This window comes from Zootoca vivipara, chromosome 3, assembly GCF_965207765.1.
Source record: "Zootoca vivipara chromosome 3, rZooViv2.hap1.1, whole genome shotgun sequence".
Lineage (NCBI taxonomy): Eukaryota > Metazoa > Chordata > Lepidosauria > Squamata > Lacertidae > Zootoca > Zootoca vivipara.
Genome location: NC_142586.1, coordinates 19,451,716 through 19,469,544, shown reverse-complemented (window position 1 = coordinate 19,469,544; position 17,829 = coordinate 19,451,716). Strand labels below are relative to the sequence as shown.

The window sequence follows — 17,829 nt, the reverse complement described above, 5'->3', positions numbered from 1 at the left end:
ATGCCATCATAAACTGAAAAAGCACTTCAGGAAGAAGAGGTGGAGAATGGAAAGCAATGCTGAAAAACTGTCAGGGCAGCATGAAAGGAAGAGTGGTGAAAGCGATGGGGTGGGGGTGGGGGTGGTGAAAGCCACCTCTTAACACTTAAATGTATGAAATCACCACAGCAGGAAGCAGGAGGGTATCAGCAGCCTTGAAAAAACAACAACACCGTTTGCACAATGACTCTCAGCCTCAATTTACACATCCCTATGTAAAAAATATATTTTCCCTATAGGAATTCTTGCTGTTATTGATCATGAGAAAACCATCAATCTGACTGAAAACACATCTTTCTGACTGAATTTGATTAAATTTGATTATTTGATTACTGAATTTGATTAAATTCAGTAAAATGCACCTTGTTCATTTTTTTAGACTCGCATGCCACGGATGTGATATTGGTAGAGGTCCTTACTGAATTTAATCAAATTCAGTAAGGACCTCTTCCAATATCACATCCGTGGCATGCGAGTCTAAAAAAATGAACAAGGTGCATCAAGAGTCATAGACAGGTTTCACTGTTATTCCAGGAGAAAGGGAGAGTGCCAGGCAGGCGCAGACCACCTCAGAGCCTGCACCATATCGACCCTTACTGTGTAGGGTCTTTCTAGTGTGGGAAGGATCATTTAATGCGTTACTTTTAAATTCCCCACGGAAGGATTTATATTCTGAAAGACAGAATATAAATAACTGCAATTAATCACTCATTCAAATAAATATCCAATGGTGTTGTGATATGGGAAATATATGGCTCAATGGTACAGGGTGGGTCGATACTGATCTGCCTTGTTTTTATTAAGTATTGTGCCTTTTTATTTTGTATTTTTATGCTGTGAACTGTCCTGAGACCTTTGGATGAAGGGTGGCATACAACACTATTTAACAACAAGAACAACAACAACATTCATTTTGCATGAAAAAGGTCTCAGCGTTCATCCTCTGGCATCTTCAAGCTGGATGGGTAAAGATCTGGAAACTTGTAGAATTGCCACCACTCACATGTCACATATTGCGTGTTCTGACTGGTGCCCATGACACATTCTCAAAATACCAAACTAAATTCAGAGAAACCTAAAACTGTAATAGCTGTTTATAATTGTGTATTGAAATGTCGTAAAGTGGATGCTCATGATCTTAGAGATGAATGGAGCAGAGGGTTCCATTCAGTTCAATGGAAAGTTTCCTTTCTAAGGGTTTCCTGAGATTTTAAACTGAAATTGATCCAAAAAATAAAAATAAAAATATGATGTTATGAATATATCAGACTCCACAGTGTCTCTAGGGGAAGAGATGGGTAAGTTCAGATAGTTGTTGGAAGTGTAACACTGAAAGTGCCTCTTCAAGGCATACAATGCTCTTTCTTTTTTTATTTTGGAGATATCATTGATATTTGCAGATGTTCAAACACACTGAAATCCTATTCCTGTGGTGTCAGGACTAACAGATCAAGAACAAAAGTGGGTTTTCTGTGAGCCCTTATGGTGGCTATGAGACATATACTGCAAGGCTGGGAGGTCAAAGAGCCACCATGTATCAGCCAGTGGTTTGAAGATCTCACTGCCTTTTTAAAGATTGAATGAATGGATTATAACTGACAGTTATCTTTACATTTCTAATGGGACTCCATATATATGTTTAAGGATTGGTTTATGCACTGCTAAAGTAGTGCTGGATTATACATGTAAAAATACTGTACAGCAGCAGAAATCTAGAAGATAAACATCTATGTAGACACCCAAGGGTTGCTAAGGTGTCTTTTGGGATTGTCTTGTCTTGGTCAACTCTGTTTTAGCAACAGAAACAGCACAGACACTAAAACTCCTGCTTGTGAATCTGCAGACAGAAGAGAGATTCAAAAGTGAGCCAAACAACTGGATGAGTCATCTCGTGGCTGCTCAACAGGTGCTCTAGTAAACGTCTAATTGTTGACATATTGCAGTTAAGGCCTTGCATTTATTTCTTGTTGTTAGTTGTGAAAAACCTATTTTCCTCCTGGCCGCTGCCAGCCGGGTCCGAAATGTTAAATGAAAGGTTTAGGAGGTTTTATAAGACATCACCTGGCCCACCAACACAAATATTCCGGGGGCCATAAACTTTTGAATGGTTCACCTGGACTGTGCCATATCCAGCCTGCTGGTAAGTGGCCTTTGTAAACTCCATGCTGGCTACGCTCAATAAGCTTTAACATGGAAAGGGAAGGCAGATGGAAACTGGAGGATGAGATATTCCTGTATATTCTCAGCTAGTAGAATATATAACCTGAGATTACAAGTCTCACTGTGAGTGATGACTAAATTGGAAGATGTGATCGAATTGGGGGTTTGATGTCTTGGAACCATCTAACAATTTGACAAAAGCACAGAGAGGAGGCTACTTACAAACAATTTGAAATTAAAAGATCATTAGCACTTATCTTGGAACGATGAATTCTCAGCTCTTTTACACATCGACAACCATTCGACTATTTTGACTCCCCAATCAACAAGAATGCAAAAAGATATGAAACAATATGATTCCCTAATTCTAGGTGTGTATCAAAAGAATCCCCACATTTTTATCCTGTAAAATTTATGAAGGTCATTGCTACCAGCTACATCCCTGACTGCCAAGGGATACCAGAGCAATGAGTCAGAAATATATGTTCTGAGTACTACTAAAATTTCTTCATTTCTTTCCCAACTATTGTACAATTAATCAACCACCTTCTTTCCTGCCACAGGGCTTTCCACAATCCTCACTAAGATTGTGGATATTGTATGCCTGCTTTCCGGCACTACTATTTAATCAGTGTAGTAATAGTGGTATCACACTATGAAAAGATTTCAGGAGGATATTACATTTGCAGCTAATTCTGAAACTCATAAACTGCGTCTAACTGGATGGCGCATAAATTGCCTTCAATGTAAATGAAACAAGAATCACAGAGAATTGTAACTACAAAGAAAAGCTCAACAATAACTTATATTTAGGGAAATAGCTCTTGAGCCCATTAGCATTTAATTAATATTCAGAATGAACTAAATTTTGAAAAGCATTTTTGGAGGGAGTGAGATGCTGTGACACATCAAGGTGCACTGAAAGTAAATGGAACACTGTACACAGGTATATTTATTCCTTCCTATAAAATGCCAAACACTCCTCAGGAATATCACTTCACCGGTTTATTCAGGAGTTGAACTGAGAGCAAGAGCAAATGTGGAGCTGAACTGATAGCAGCTCAGATGTGGAGACTGCTTGATCACTGAGTCAATTCTCCTGTCTTGGGTCGATAATGTGTGAAGTTCGTTTGCTACAAACCTTAATCAGCTAAAGCAACTGGCAAATTTACGTGCTGCAGTTGCAATTCTTTCAGCCCAAGGACAACATTTTACTATAGCTGTCCACAAAACCAGGCAGTATTTATAACCGTTATCTGAATCCTTATCTCCGTTAAGGTCAACTGCCTAGCAGAGTAACAGTCTAGAGCAGGTAGCCCCAATAAATATTTACTGGCATCTGCACAGCCAGCAAAGGAATAGTGAAAACTCCTCTCAGTATACTGACTTTACAAGGCAGCCACATTATTAGCATTCCATGTCTAGAGCTCTACTGAGGATTCTTGCTTCTTGCCATTCCTGAATGCACATCATTTCTTTTAAAAGCTGCATTTATTTATTTTTAAGGCACATTATCACACAATACTAACCCTTCAAGGGCCATCTTGGACCAAGCTATTTTTAGTGAGATGCATGCAACAAATGCAAACTTTTCAGACATGGGGATTGGGTGATGAAATTAAAGGAAGTTTCTGCATAGCCTGGATTTTCTCTTGGCTAACCAGCTCTCTCCCACCCCCACCCCCCGGTTTTGCTTTTCTGGTTAAGAGCAGAGTTGGGCTTAAAAGGGCACAGAATAGCTATAATGAGCTATTAATGGAAGTGAGAAAGAGAATACAAATGTCACCCACCCTATCCCTCCTGCTTACCTGGGCTCTGATCGCAGCATCTTTCTTAATCCACTTTATCACCGTTTCATAAACCAGTTCTTCCGTTTTTGTGTTCAGGCTGTCATTGGACATATAGGAAATGAAGTCGTCTTTCGAGATATTAAGAATCTCCTCCTGATTGGCCACCTCCGGAAAAATCTGCAGGGCGTAGGCCTTTGCCATGTTGTATAGCTCGCTGCACTGCATCGCTTCAGCCATGGCTAATATTCCTAAGCAATTGCTAGCAGTCAACTGTTTTTCTACAATGAACATATGAAACAGAAAGGGATGGGGAGAATAAGTCAAAAATCCAGGGGAACCTATTTCCTGGTTTTGCAAGCTGTAAACTGCCACCTAAATTTGATAGGCAGGGTAGGAAGGATCCTGCCTTGAGTACAAGGGACTGAATTAGATGGCCTCTGACCTCTCCAAATATGCATAATAGGGAAACTGTAACAGCATAAATGCAGAAATAAACACAATCCTCCTTAGACACCGAGAGCTCCATGCAGCTTTCTTTTTCTTTCAAATTTGGTTCCCATAGAAATCAATGGGACAAGTTAGTCACAATTTCAGCGCTACTGAATAAGATATCCAGTGATTAGAGAACGAACTTATAAGGAAACTATGTAACTGCTTTAGGATTGTAAATGTGTGTAATTGTGGCAGACCTGGGGCTAACAACGATTTCCCCCCAAACCTCTGAGCTTATCAAATTAAACTAATTAATTAAGCTGAATACAAATGAAGAGCTCCGTTTTTCTCTTCCAGCCATCTAGACATGTGGGTGTGCATGCCTCAATATTCCTTGCATAAAACCAAATTTCCATTTGCCAGCAGCATGTGTGTGCAGTCCAGAGGTTCAAATCTAAAACTCATATTAATGTGATAAAATAAAACAGGGTTAACTATGAGGAAACTAGGTTGCCTGAAATTCAAAAAGCAAAAGGAGGGAGACGGTGTTTTGAACATGTTTTGTACTTTCTGAATATTAGCCCGGGGAGGTGAAAAGGAGTATAAAACCATCACACAGAATGTCAAGGCATAGTATTGCCTGACAACCTCTATGAAGCTCAAGCATATTATTCTAGAGAAATTCATATCCAAAGACTACAAAAGGAAGCTCAGACACCTCCCCTCACAATATTACAGACTCACTTGTAATGGGGGAAAATCCTTCTGAATCAGGAAAATGGGTGTATACCCAACACACCTGGGACACAAACTAACGGAACTCTTATAAAACTGGAACAGTAACAGCTGATGTGGACTGATAGTGAGGGAACTCCATTTTTCCTAAGAGGCCATATTTCTACATTTTTAGGTCCCTGAGTGCGTGCCATGTACCTCGGCTGGGTAATCCATTTCTGACTGGTAACATGGGATCAACATTTCATGGTAGATACTTTCTTTGTGGAAGTCTGGCCAGTTTCTTCCAGTCCTTTCTTAGGTGATATATGCAGCTATCCACATTTCACCAAGACTCTGCCTGTCTCCTCAAACAGAGTTTGGCCTCTTTTAAAATGGGGCAACTGTTCACAGAAGGACGCCCAAAGACATCACAGCCAATGTAGGCCCAGTTTGCCACAGGGACATAATCTGCATAAAATATTATCCATATGCATAGTTTTTAAGAAAATAACCAACAAGGGGCATAGGTTAAGGGTGAGGAAGTGGGGAGTTGGGGACCCTCTAAGTGAACCGCCCTGAGACCTGTGGGTATATAAGGCGGTATTCAAATTTAATAAAAGTAAGTGTAGTACTATAACTTCCATCAACCCAAATCACTGGCCATGCTGGTTTGGCCTGATAAGATCTGGAGTCGCACTATAAAAAGACCTGTAGCATTTGTATTGTAACAGGGAACTTGGGTGAATGCTGTGCCAGCCAACACATCATCCTGTTTGAAGTAAAGAGGTGGGGGAAATGTGGTTGGTAACTTGAATGTTCTTACTTGGCCTCTGCTTGCAAGTATTAATAGCAGAACATTTGATTAAGATTCAAGGCAGGACATCTCAAAATGAAAAGGCAGATACGTCCGTCACACTAACAATAAATAACGTGCGGAAATGATTATCCACTTGCTCATAAACAGCTTGTTCTCCGCTCTCACAGCAGCACAATATATTCTGTTTGCAAGGCACTGTTTTATGTTAGAATGCGTAATAGGTCTCCAAGTGAAATTTCAGAAACAACGATAAAAAATGTAACTTACTAGTCCTCGGGGTTGCTAAGGTGTTGGGTGGTGTTTTTTTTTTGGTAGTATTACGGAAATGAATCTTAAATGGCTCTTAAATAAATTAGATTTAATTCTCTTGACCTCTTTCTATGATTTAAAGAGCCAGTAGTTATAATACTACCAATCTCTTAACAGATTGCATGTAGAACAGCATAATCCCTCCCCTCCTACTGCTTTCTTCCTCCCTCATTTAACCCGCGGTTAAACTTTACGTAAATGTCAACTGTGGTTAATCAACTGTAATTAAGGGAAAAAGTTTGGAAACATCATCTTAACTAGGAAGGTAATAAGAAGGGTTCTTGTTAGTGCTAACAGCAGTGCCAATATAACACTTAAAACATAGTAGAACAAGATAGGAAGAATTTGTGGAGGAAGTAATGATGATAAAATGGTTAAAAGACAATAAGCATTTTACCTCTAGGGGCCCACAGTCAGCAATACACGGGTACCTCGGTTTTCGAAAGTCCCGGAAGCCAAACATTTCGGTTTTCGAACGCACATGTTATTCCCCCCCCCCAGTTTTCTGCGGACCACCCTTTGCTCCTCGGTTTTCGAATGTTTCAGAATTCGAATAGTCTTCTGGAACAGATTATGTTCGAAAATCGAGGTACCACTGTACCAACTTTTGAAGCTCCTGGTTACCATAGTCAAGAATAAAGGTAGCACACTTATTGTTTCTTGAAGCTGTCTGCACTAGGTAGTATTATTCTTTAAGTTAGTCAACATTTTTCTTGCTGCAGGCAACTCACAGTGTCTTTACAAAAAAACCCAAAATGAAAGATAAACAAAAACTCATACGCTCAAATAAAACCAAAGTGAGGAATACTTAAAATGCCCACCTTCCATATTATGTTATTTCTCCCCCCCCCCCAGCCCTCCACTTCAGGGTTTTCACTCGATTTATAGTCAAAGTTTTCATGGGAAAGTTCATTATCTGGCAAATCATGGTTCTCATTCCCCCCTAAAAATGTGCAAAATGCAAAACAAAACACCAAACCAATCAATCTCTAGGCGAATTTGCCTCTATGACATACTAAGAAGAACAAACGAGGTTTTCCACAGGTAGCTCTTAGAAGAACTTTAGAAATAGTGGTTTGCTTGTCTTTTTGCATTATAAGATTCTTGGCTACCCCAACGCAAAAATGAAAAATGAGGCCAACTGAAAACTCCACTATCTCTGAAGCTTAATCCAGTAAGAGCTATAAATAAAAATAAGCAATTATATTTTATGAATTCTCTAAATGAGAATATAAACCTCTAGTTCCCCCTATATAATGAAACTTACAGCCAACTCTCCCAATTGCATAACCATAACATGGTTCAGTGAATTCACATATTAAGTATTGGAAAAGGAAAATCTCACATTGATTTAGTGGAAATAAATGTATTTTGTTATAGTAGCTGAATCTTTAGAGATAATGTGCATGGATATGTCTGTGGATCATTATGAAAGCCATAAAATCTATTAATTTAAAACACACTGGAGGGCAGATATTAAAGAAAATCTGCACCAGCATAGCAAATGCCATCTAATATCCAGTTTTGGAATAGATGTGTGCAATTTGGACAAAACAGATGTGAGGGAAACAGGAAATGCAAGGCCCTCAATCTTCTATGCTCACATCAGAAATTGAACGGTTGGATTATCCTTCAAGGTATAATGTGCCAGCGCATGATAAAAGCACAGTTTGAGCATCTCCCACAACAGGAGATATGAGAGGTTCACATTTAATGTTACAGAGTTATATCAGGAAAAGGAAGTTGGGAGCACCTTGTACTTAGTGATGTCACCAAAGTTCACGATTGCTTGGATCATAATACTAACTTGTCCCACTCATAATGTTTTGCTGAGGTACTAAGGAAAATTGGGGGCCTTGAAACTGGGATGCAGCAAGGGCCCTGGGGTGTGCAGTTCCCAAGGCACACCCACTTGTAGGTTAACTCAATTCCAGAATGTCATCTGCAGTGTGAGTAACCCCACATCTCAGAATTAGCACCAAGCACCACATCTCAGAATTAGCACCAAGTCCACAGCGGGTGGCGCTGTGGGTTAAACCACAGAGCCTAGGGCTTGCCGATCAGAAGGTCGGTGGTTCGAATTCTCGCGATGGGGTGAACTCCCGTTGCTCGGTCCCAACTCCTGCCAACCTAGCAGTTTGAAAGCACATCAAAGTGCAAGTAGATAAATAGGTACTGCTCTGGCGGGAAGGTAAACGGAGTTTCCATGCGCTGCTCTGGTTTCACCAGAAGTGGCTTAGTTATGCTGGCCACATGACCCGGAAGCTGTCTGCAGACAAATGCTGGCCCCCTTGGCCAGTAAAGCAAGATGAGCGCTGCAACCCCAGAGTCATCCGCGACTGGACCTAACAGTCAGGGGTCCGTTTACCTTTACCTTCTACCAATTCTGAACTGAGGTGGGGGAGTTCACTCATCCAGACCTATTATTCGGCTATGGGCTTATGCGGCTTGGGACCCTCGTACCTACGGGACTGCCTCTCCTGGTATGCCCCGCGGAGGACCTTAAGGTCCACAAACAACAATATTCTGGAGATCCCGAGCCATATGGTGGCTAGATTGGCCTCAACTAGGGCCAGGGCCTTTTCAGTATTGGCCCCAACGTGGTGGAACGTTCTTTCACAGGAGACCAGGGCCCTGCGGGATTTATCATCTTTCCGCCTGGCCTGCAAGACAGAGCTGTTCCGCCTGGCCTTTGGGTTCGATTCAGTCTGACCTGTGTTTTCCTCCCTCATGGTTTGGATTTATGGACTACAGTGGTGCCTCGCTTAACGAACGCCCTGCTTAACGAAATTTCCGCTTAACGAAAGGATTTTTCGAGCGGAGGTTGCCTCGCTAGACGAATGCGTTTTCGTCTAGCGAATCGCGGTTTCCCATAGGAATGCATTGAAATTCAATTAATGCGTTCCTATGGGCAAAAAACAATTCGAAAAAAATTCAATGCATTCCTATGGGACTCGCTAGACGAATTTTTTCGTTATAAGAAAAGACCCGTGGAACGAATTAAATTCGTCTAGCGAGGCACCACTGTACTTAAAATGAGGCTGCATTTTAAAATTTAATATTGTATTTTAATCTGTACTTTAATTAATTCTTTTCTTTTATGTCTTATTGTAATTTTATTGGTGTTAGCTGCCCTGAGCCTGGTTTTGACTGGGGAGGGTGGGGTATACATATGTTGTTGTTGTTCCTTGCCCCAGTTCTGCCCTATCTGACGCCATTCCGAAGGACAGTTCTAGCATCGTAGAAGCTGCTCCGGTTTGTGGGGCAACCTACCCTACTGGTTATGGAAACCAACCTTGAGCTAGATAATTAGCTCTCCTCCCTGCATCTCTCTCCAACCTTCAAGTGTACAGCGAGCTAAGTGGGAAGGATATTTCTCTCTTTTTTTTATGATGGAGATGTGAACCTTTCACATCCCAGTGACAAAAGAACAACTCAATGCACCAAAAAGAACCCTGTGAGCTGTATATATTATGTAAATCAAACATTATTTTCTATTCAATTTCTTTACGTTTCTGGCAATTAAGGGCTAAGGACATATATGCAGGACTCTAAAACCCCATACCTAATCACTGGAAATCTTATTCAGGAAGTCATTCTGCATATGGAGATTATATTGGACATTGCCCATAAACTTCCTAGCATATCAGCAAGGACCAGACGCTTGTATTTTCTTTTATATGTGAGTTGAGATTCTTGTGGAGGATGCCCAACAGCACATCCAGTGCTTTTCATGTACTTCTGCAGCCTCAAGGCATGCACCCAGCCTTGGTAACAAGTCCACAATTCACTCAAGTCAGCAATACCATTTGCAATGCAGCACACCATGATTGGATGGTAGCTGTACTTCCAAGTGCCATGATTTTAACATGGCCACGCTGCACCTGAAGTACAGCCACTAACAAATAGTGGTCTGTCCTATTGTAAATGACATTTAACCACGAATTTTATAGAAGAGATGCAAATGATGGAAAATTCTGAGGTTCAGAATCAAGAGAGAGAGAGCGCGAGCGCATGAATTCTTACCTAGAAATGACACACAGACTTTGCAGAATGTATGAAATTGGAACTTGCTGGCAGCTTCCAGAAGAGTTTTGGCATTGACGGAATCTATTACTAAGGAACCTGTATAAACAAACTCCAGCAGTAATTCCAGGACATCCGCCGTGAGATTTGATAATTCCAACTCCAGCTTCTCACTGCTTCTGCTACTGTCCCGGGGTGACCTAGCAACAGCAGACAATGAAATTCTTATAGGATATTAACTTTCCCCCAGTGGTTGCCACTTACTGATGGCTTGAAAATCATACAACAAATTCACTGACACAGAGTTTTGTTGTTGTTTAAGAATTGAAAAATACTGTATATTTTTTAAAAAAACAAATCAATGAACTTAAAAACACTTTATTACTGGATCTGAAAGAGAAGAGTCTTGCACACCAAAAAATACCAACCCAAACAGTTTATTGCTACTCTGCATATTCATGCAAAAAATAATAATAATTTGCAAACCAATCAACCAAACAAAAATTAAGAAGAAGATGAGCCAACATTAATGAAAATGTGGAATAGGATTAACTTTCAAAGGGAAGCAATACATTTTCAAGTTTACATTCTTTGTCTCTTCATCTTTGGATAGTGAAAACAAAGTTTCCTGTTTTCAAGAGAAAAGGTCACTTGTCCCCCCCCCCCCGAACATGGGACAATACCTTACAGGGTATTTAGGGATACATTTATGGACCTTTTCTATAAACCAAAGTAGGAGAGGAACAGTTGTTAGAATGGTTCTGAGTTTGACCTTCGAAAAGTTGCAGACTTTTTATTTTATTTCAAACCCTATATATTTTGTGTGGGTATTTGTTTGTCTTCAAAAAAATATATTGTTCCCTTTTAGGCACTAAAAGAAAAGAAAAACAAAAAAGGAAGGAAGGAGACCCCTCATGGAATTGCTTTGAAAACTGAATACAAGACAAGATAGACAGACAAAATGGTTAGAGCGAAAGAGGGAAGGGTTTGTGGTTTTTTTGGAACAATAACAACCAGCTCTGCCACAGGAAGCCAGCAGCCATCCTCTCGAGGTTTCATGACCGTGGCCTACCGGTTTTTCCTGCATAAAGTGCTAAACAATTTGGTGATCAAAATATCGCCTGCATTTGAATTGTGCATTAGTGCTTGTGGAACTATCAGACAAAATAAATAAAAATAAAATAAAATAAGATACATGGGGTGGGTGGTGGGCGGGACGGGTTCAGTTCCTAACCGCTGGCGCAGGGTATAGCTGCAAAACGCTAAAGTCGGGTTATACCTGAAAGACAAAGCAAAACAAAAATAAAAGTGCATTTGGTAACGTCAAGAAAAGGGGAGGAAAGTCTGTTAGCGCAGGAAAGCAAATGCCTTTAAAATGGTTAGAACCGCCAGGAGCTTCTTTTGGAAGCGTCACACTGATCTCAGTGGAGGTACAGAATCCAGTTACTCCGCCACTGACACCCATTTCAGAATTCACACAAGAAAAACTCCGTAAAAGGGTCACAAAAGACCAGTTAGGTTTTAAGAGAAGCATGGAATGCAGCAACTTCGCAAGAGGCCTTGTTTTTCAAGGTATGTATCTTGCTAAACAACTTTTACCAGCTTATCTCCAAAGAGTTGGGGCAAGATGAAGAAACATGGATCCTCCAACTTCTTCCTCCCTTTTCCATTTGTTTTTCCTCTACCCAGCTCCGGACTCAAAGCAGTGATACGAAATACTTCAGACATATGGGTAGCCCTTTCTAAATGGAAGTTCGGTGGTTCTGACACAGAGGAGTCTCTGTTAAGCCACGGATCCTGCAGAAACTCACACACAGCTCTAAACGTGTGAATTAACAGTTTAGACCATTTCAACTGCTTGATAAAACTAAGTAAGCACACGAGCCTCTGAAAATTCCCAAAGCTTTGCAAATTTGCTAAATTTAGGGATGGAAAGGTACCTTCATTGGAGGCTGGTGCATTAGCACAAATGGGCCGTGGCTCCGCAACCCCAGCATATCTCCACTTATCTGCTTTCTTGTTTACAAACCAATCAGGGACGCCTCTGCTCATCATTGCCTTTGGCTCCATTGATTCCCTGCAAGTCCCAATGTTCACCAGCTATCCCTGGTACATCTAATGGGGATCTCTATACCTAACGCCCCCTCACTGTGAACTCTCATTTATTTGTGAGCATACATGCACTGAATGCATACCGATGGTGCAATATTAATTTCAACAATTTGCTTAGTATTTGGTTATTGGGTTGCAAGTTGACAAATCTGCAGCAGTCCTTCCCCTCGCTCAGCAGTGAAAACATGGAAGGGAGAGACTAATCTTTGCGCAATACTCAGGAAGTCTAAAACAGAACAAGGATTTAGGCGAAGGATCAGTCTCTACTGATGCTCTAACCACTAGACCATCCTTAATGTTTATGCAAGTTCAGAGTACTAATAAGTAGTCCTTGCTAAGCTTTCTCTGGAGATAACAGAAGCTAACAGCAGCGAGGAAGCTGTTAGCAGCCTTAGCTATGATTAGAATAAAGAAAACACAAATATTAGAGACAACTCCACCCTGGAATAATTCAGTGATAATCTCTTCTCCTTTGTAATACACCAAGCTTTAAACGGCTGTTGCAATTGATTAAACACCAAAACAAAGCTAAGGTGTTTAATCAATCACAAAAGCCTCTTATGGAGAGCATAATACCCAGCAGAGATTATTGATGTTACACAACCTGCCAGAAATGGAAAAGAAAATTGTATCCTTTTCTTCTTCTGGTGACAGTTTTGATATTGGCAAGATGCTGCAACCGAGATGTTCGTGCAGCATACAGATCATGGTACGCACTGCTTAAATCCATGATTTGGATTCAAATACTGAGAAAGGGTCGGCCTCAGCTAATGCCGGAGAACAAGTTCAGGTTTCACGATGGTGAACTGACTTGCACAAATTTTGATTAGATGCCAGATGGGTTACTGGCTGAAATTGTCGCTATGAGATGGGGGAAAGGTAGAGACAAGTTCCCCCATCTGCATCTATACTGGAATTGTTGTTTTATCATGTTTTAATTGTTTCATTGCTTCTGTGTTTGCTGCCCTAGGCACCTTTGAGAGGAAGGGTGGGATTGAATGAAATAAATAAAATAAATGAGTGAATTTTCAAAAAGAGCAGAAAAGTTGGTTGTGCAAACAAGCAGGACTAGATAAACTCTTAATTTGCAAACTCAGTTAAAATGTACATCTGTAAACAGAATTAATTAGGGGCTGGTTTACTGTTCTCTCTCAAACAGTTGGGTTTAAATTTCTTAATTTGTGTACAGGTCAGTGTGCTAAGAAGATCTCCCGTGAATATATTGGAGAGCATGTTCTTCTCTCAAGTAGGAAAGTGAAACAAAATGGCTTCGTTGTGCTCAGGTAAGCAGCAAATGGAAACAGGGCTGTAGTGACAGAGAACCAATGAAATGCTGCCAAGCACATGACGAACGGCCCACCCCACCTCCAAAAAGGGCTAAGGGGAATCCACATTTAACAATGACTCTGGATGATAAACAAGTTATTTTTCCTTATCGGATTATCTGTCTAATGGAAAAATCCATATTAAATTGGGGGTGGGAGAGAGAGTACAGGCTAGTATTTTGATGAGGATGCTGCAAAAAACTTGCATGCATGAGTAGCACTAAATCTACATTAAATTCCCATATGGACAAACCAAGAGAGAAAGAGTAATTACTAAGTCACTGCCCTGGTTCCACTGGAACACAGAGCTCTGCTTGAAATACAGAACTGTAAGAGATTCCTGAGCAACATCTCAATAAAACAGCGGTTGGGCATTCCTAGGCCACACAGGAAGTTTCAGCTACTTTCTGTTATTCTGGCTGCACTAGATGTTTATTTCACTACACAGGGATGGTACCATGTGAGTTTTTCAATTGTTGTATTCATTTGGATTCAGAACTCCTTCCCCTGTCACCTTGTCTATCTAGTATGGAACTTGCTATTTGTGGAAACTATTAGTCACCTTCCCCACCCCTTTTGCTCTACAAAAAGCAACTCAAAGAAACATACAAATATATTCTGCTAGCTAGCATACGGTACTTTCCCCTAACATGAAAAATGTTGCTCACTGGTTCTGGGGCAATTTTTTATCAGCGAGATATTTTCAATTCATCCCCATCCCCATCATTTTGGACAACACATGTCCACTTAGGCCTCCAAGCAGGAAGATGTCTCTCTCTGGAAAACTCATTCCCTACCTCCTCACCTGCAATGTGGGGCTCTCACTGATTGAGAGGGTTGGCGTCCCTTTAAAAAGATGTTGCCTGTGCTAGCTGCAGCTTCTTTACAATCAATTATGGGATTTCCCCCATCCTTCCTCCAAGCTGCAACTGCAACCTCCTTCCATCACTTCCTCCGTCTCTGATCGGCAGAGTTTATTGGACAACTGAAGTTATCTGGCTGCAGATGTTGAGAACAATCACATTTTAAGGAGACCTGCCCATTAGAAAATAAGAATGGGGGGGGGCTGGTTTGGCTGCCCTGAGGGTCTATTTAGGGCCCCAAGAATCAGTTATAAAAATTCTTACAAGTGTTGTAAATGTGGTGCTATAATGCTGAAGTGGGGAAAGTGCTGAAAGCCTTTGGTCTCTAAATATAAGCCCACATTCTCCTGAATCACTAAATGCCAGTTACATTCCTTCTGATTACTTCATGGAAGACATAATGAATGCCAAGTTTCACTGTAGCAAAACATTGAATAATGTAAGTAGGCATAATGCACTCAGGAAGAAGGAGAAATGTCAAAAAATGAAATTTGTTTCCATACAATTTTATATGTCTCTGTTTGTTAGCTTGCATGTTCCAGAAGACAGCCGATGCATAAAAATGTGAGCAGCCGATCAGTTTTGCTCTTTGCCCTGAAGGTTTAAATAGAATGATGTCATTTATTGGCCTTGTAATCACTGCCCACATTATAAAGGTCAAACTTTTCACACTGCGGCAGGAAATCAATCGTTTCCCCCAACAACCCATGGGAAAAGAAAGTTTTGCTTCTCAAGAATAATGTGTAATAATAAACAATTTTAGTCTTTATCAGCCTGGCAATCTTGGAGAGTGAAAAGCTGGCAAGGCCTGATAGATAAGCTCATTAAAATTAGGAAGTGATTTAGAACAAGACTCAAGATTTATCAGGAGCTAAACAGCAACACAATTTGTTTAGGTCGGTGCTGAGACGAGTTAGGAGGAGAGCTTAATTTTATGTAGGCTGTCAGGGAATTCTTTCAGAATTGGAAAACATGGAGCCTACAGTGGGTGATGGATAGACTCATGGTTGCACCAGCAAGAAACAGATAAGATATGTATATTACATTATAGTCCTGCTATAGATCATAGTTTTAACTATCTGGAGAAAGTTATGTGGGTGCATAATCTGACTAAAAATAAATGCACTTGTAACGTGACCTGCCCACTTAGGCTGCAATCCTTAACCCCGCTTATCTGGGAGTAAAAGGTAAAGGTAAAGGGACCCCTGACCATTAGGTCCAGTCGTGACCGACTCTGGGGTTGCACGCTCATCTCGCATTATTGGCCGAGGGAGCCGGCGTATAGCTTCCAGGTCATGTGGCCAGCATGACAAAGCCGCTTCTGGCAAACCAGAGCAGCACATGGAAACGCCGTTTACCTTCCCGCTGTAGCGGTTCCTATTTATCTACTTGCATTTTGACGTGCTTTCGAACTGCTAGGTTGGCAGGACCTAGCCCACTTAGGCTGCAATCCTTAACCCCGCTTATCTGGGAGTAAGCCCCATTAAATTCAATAAGCCTTATGTCTGAGTTGATGTAGTTTAGAGTGTGCTATTAAACTAAAATAATGGGGGGGGGGACTTAGAATAGAAACAAAATATGCAAATTAAACTTCTTGTGCAAAGAATGGGTCATTTGTTATACCTAATCCATAAGACCGAAGCGGCTACACTTTTCCCATTCTCCTTTTATCAGCTTATTAGAAGATAAAAGAACAAAATGCTTCAAAGAGGAGGGGAGAGGAAGAGAGAAGATTTAGATACAGATCTAACAAAGTGTGTTTGCAAACATCTTAAAAGTTCTTGCCTTTAATTTATGCCTGACATTGCTTCTGAGATTTAACACAGGCATATGGTCCCCTTTTGATGATTGATGGTGGTAGAACTGTCTTCTCCATCTTCCCTTAGAAACCACCACAAAGTCAAATTTTGCCTTTCTGTATGTGCTTGTACACAAACACACACACATCAACATATTCCGTCAATGATTCTCCCCTCTTCAAGCAGCAATATAGCTCTAGATAAAAAAAGTCTCACCGACGATCAAGGTGACATTGGGGGAGATTGCTGTATCCATCAGTCTATGGATGGGCCTTCCACTGCCTCCTCTAAAATTCCTTGCTATGGCTAAGCTACTTAGGCCTCATTAAATCCACTAACCATATTTATTTTGGCTGATTAACCATCTGATTGTCTTTTGAAGATTGGCCATATTCTCTCTCCAATTCTTATTACATATGGAAAGCTACCTATACATATTATAGACAGCTGTCTGCTCTCTAGTTACATGCTTGAGTTAACATTAACAAGTAAAAACAAACTGAGGATGTTAAAAATGAAGCCATCTGCCAGAATAATAAGTGTGAATAATGTGAAATGTGTTATATAAGCCCTGCAACTTAGAACAGTTGGTCTGGCATCATTTCATAGTGACACACCACCAAATTGTGAGAGGTATTCTGTGTGTGTAGAACACAAGAATATGTAACACACATATGTAACCTCCAAACCACACCTCTAATTAAAAATAAAAGTAATAGTGCTAGGGGGAAATACTGGCTAACACACTAGTCAGGCTCAACATTTCTAACATATTTGAGAACTTTAAGTCACTGTCCTGTTCAAAGTTGCCATTTTAAAGTTATTTTATTTCAACTGGCTAAAACCAGGCAACACCAAACAATCACAGGTACAAAACACAAGTAGTTCATATGAGTTTAAACTAATTTGAAATAGTAAAAACTTGTTTGGAATTACAGTAGGTAGACTCATTGAAAAGATGGAGCAGGCTGGACTATAATCTATAAATCCACACCAGATAATTTTGTGACAAACACTGGACTTCAGGAACAAACAATCTGAGGAACGACCGAGTCTCTCTTGCCATCATGTGTTTCAGAGGATCATGTTTCGCTCTCCAGTATGGTAGGATGAAGGCACCACCATGAAATTTCACAGCTACAAAAACACTAACTATATCCACCTTACAAATAAATCCATCAACGTTTTTACTAGCTTGCCTGTCATCATCTGTCATATTCTGATTCAGGCTGCCAAAGAAAAAAAGACTTTTCCTATTGATAAAACCTTCTTTGCCTGGAAGAAATTTTGACTTGTTGCAACCAGCCAGCCAGGGCAAACACTAAAAAACACCCGAACTACAGGCTTTCATGCTCTGGGGTTTCAGGACCATAGCAAATGTACATATTAGATGTCCTGCCAGATTCTTTTATTAAGAGAGAAAGCTGTTGAGCCATCTTG

General features: G+C 40.6%; 1 protein-coding gene across 5 annotated transcripts in view; it reads right to left on the bottom strand.

Moving 5' to 3' along the window:
• Positions 1 to 17,829, bottom strand: part of KLHL29 (kelch like family member 29) — a 415,582-nt gene that overhangs the window by 64,691 nt on the left and 333,062 nt on the right. For 4 of the 5 annotated variants that reach the window (XM_060272443.2, XM_088665646.1, XM_060272444.2 and 1 more), the window contains 2 exons: positions 10,291 to 10,490; positions 4,008 to 4,267 (listed from right to left, as the gene is read on the bottom strand). In XM_060272443.2, the coding sequence (XP_060128426.1) occupies positions 4,008 to 4,267; positions 10,291 to 10,490 (460 nt within the window). Of the gene's footprint in view, positions 1 to 4,007; positions 4,268 to 10,290; positions 10,491 to 11,485; positions 11,570 to 17,829 lie in introns of all 5 variants that reach the window. The other variant, XM_088665648.1, reaches the window with a different exon arrangement.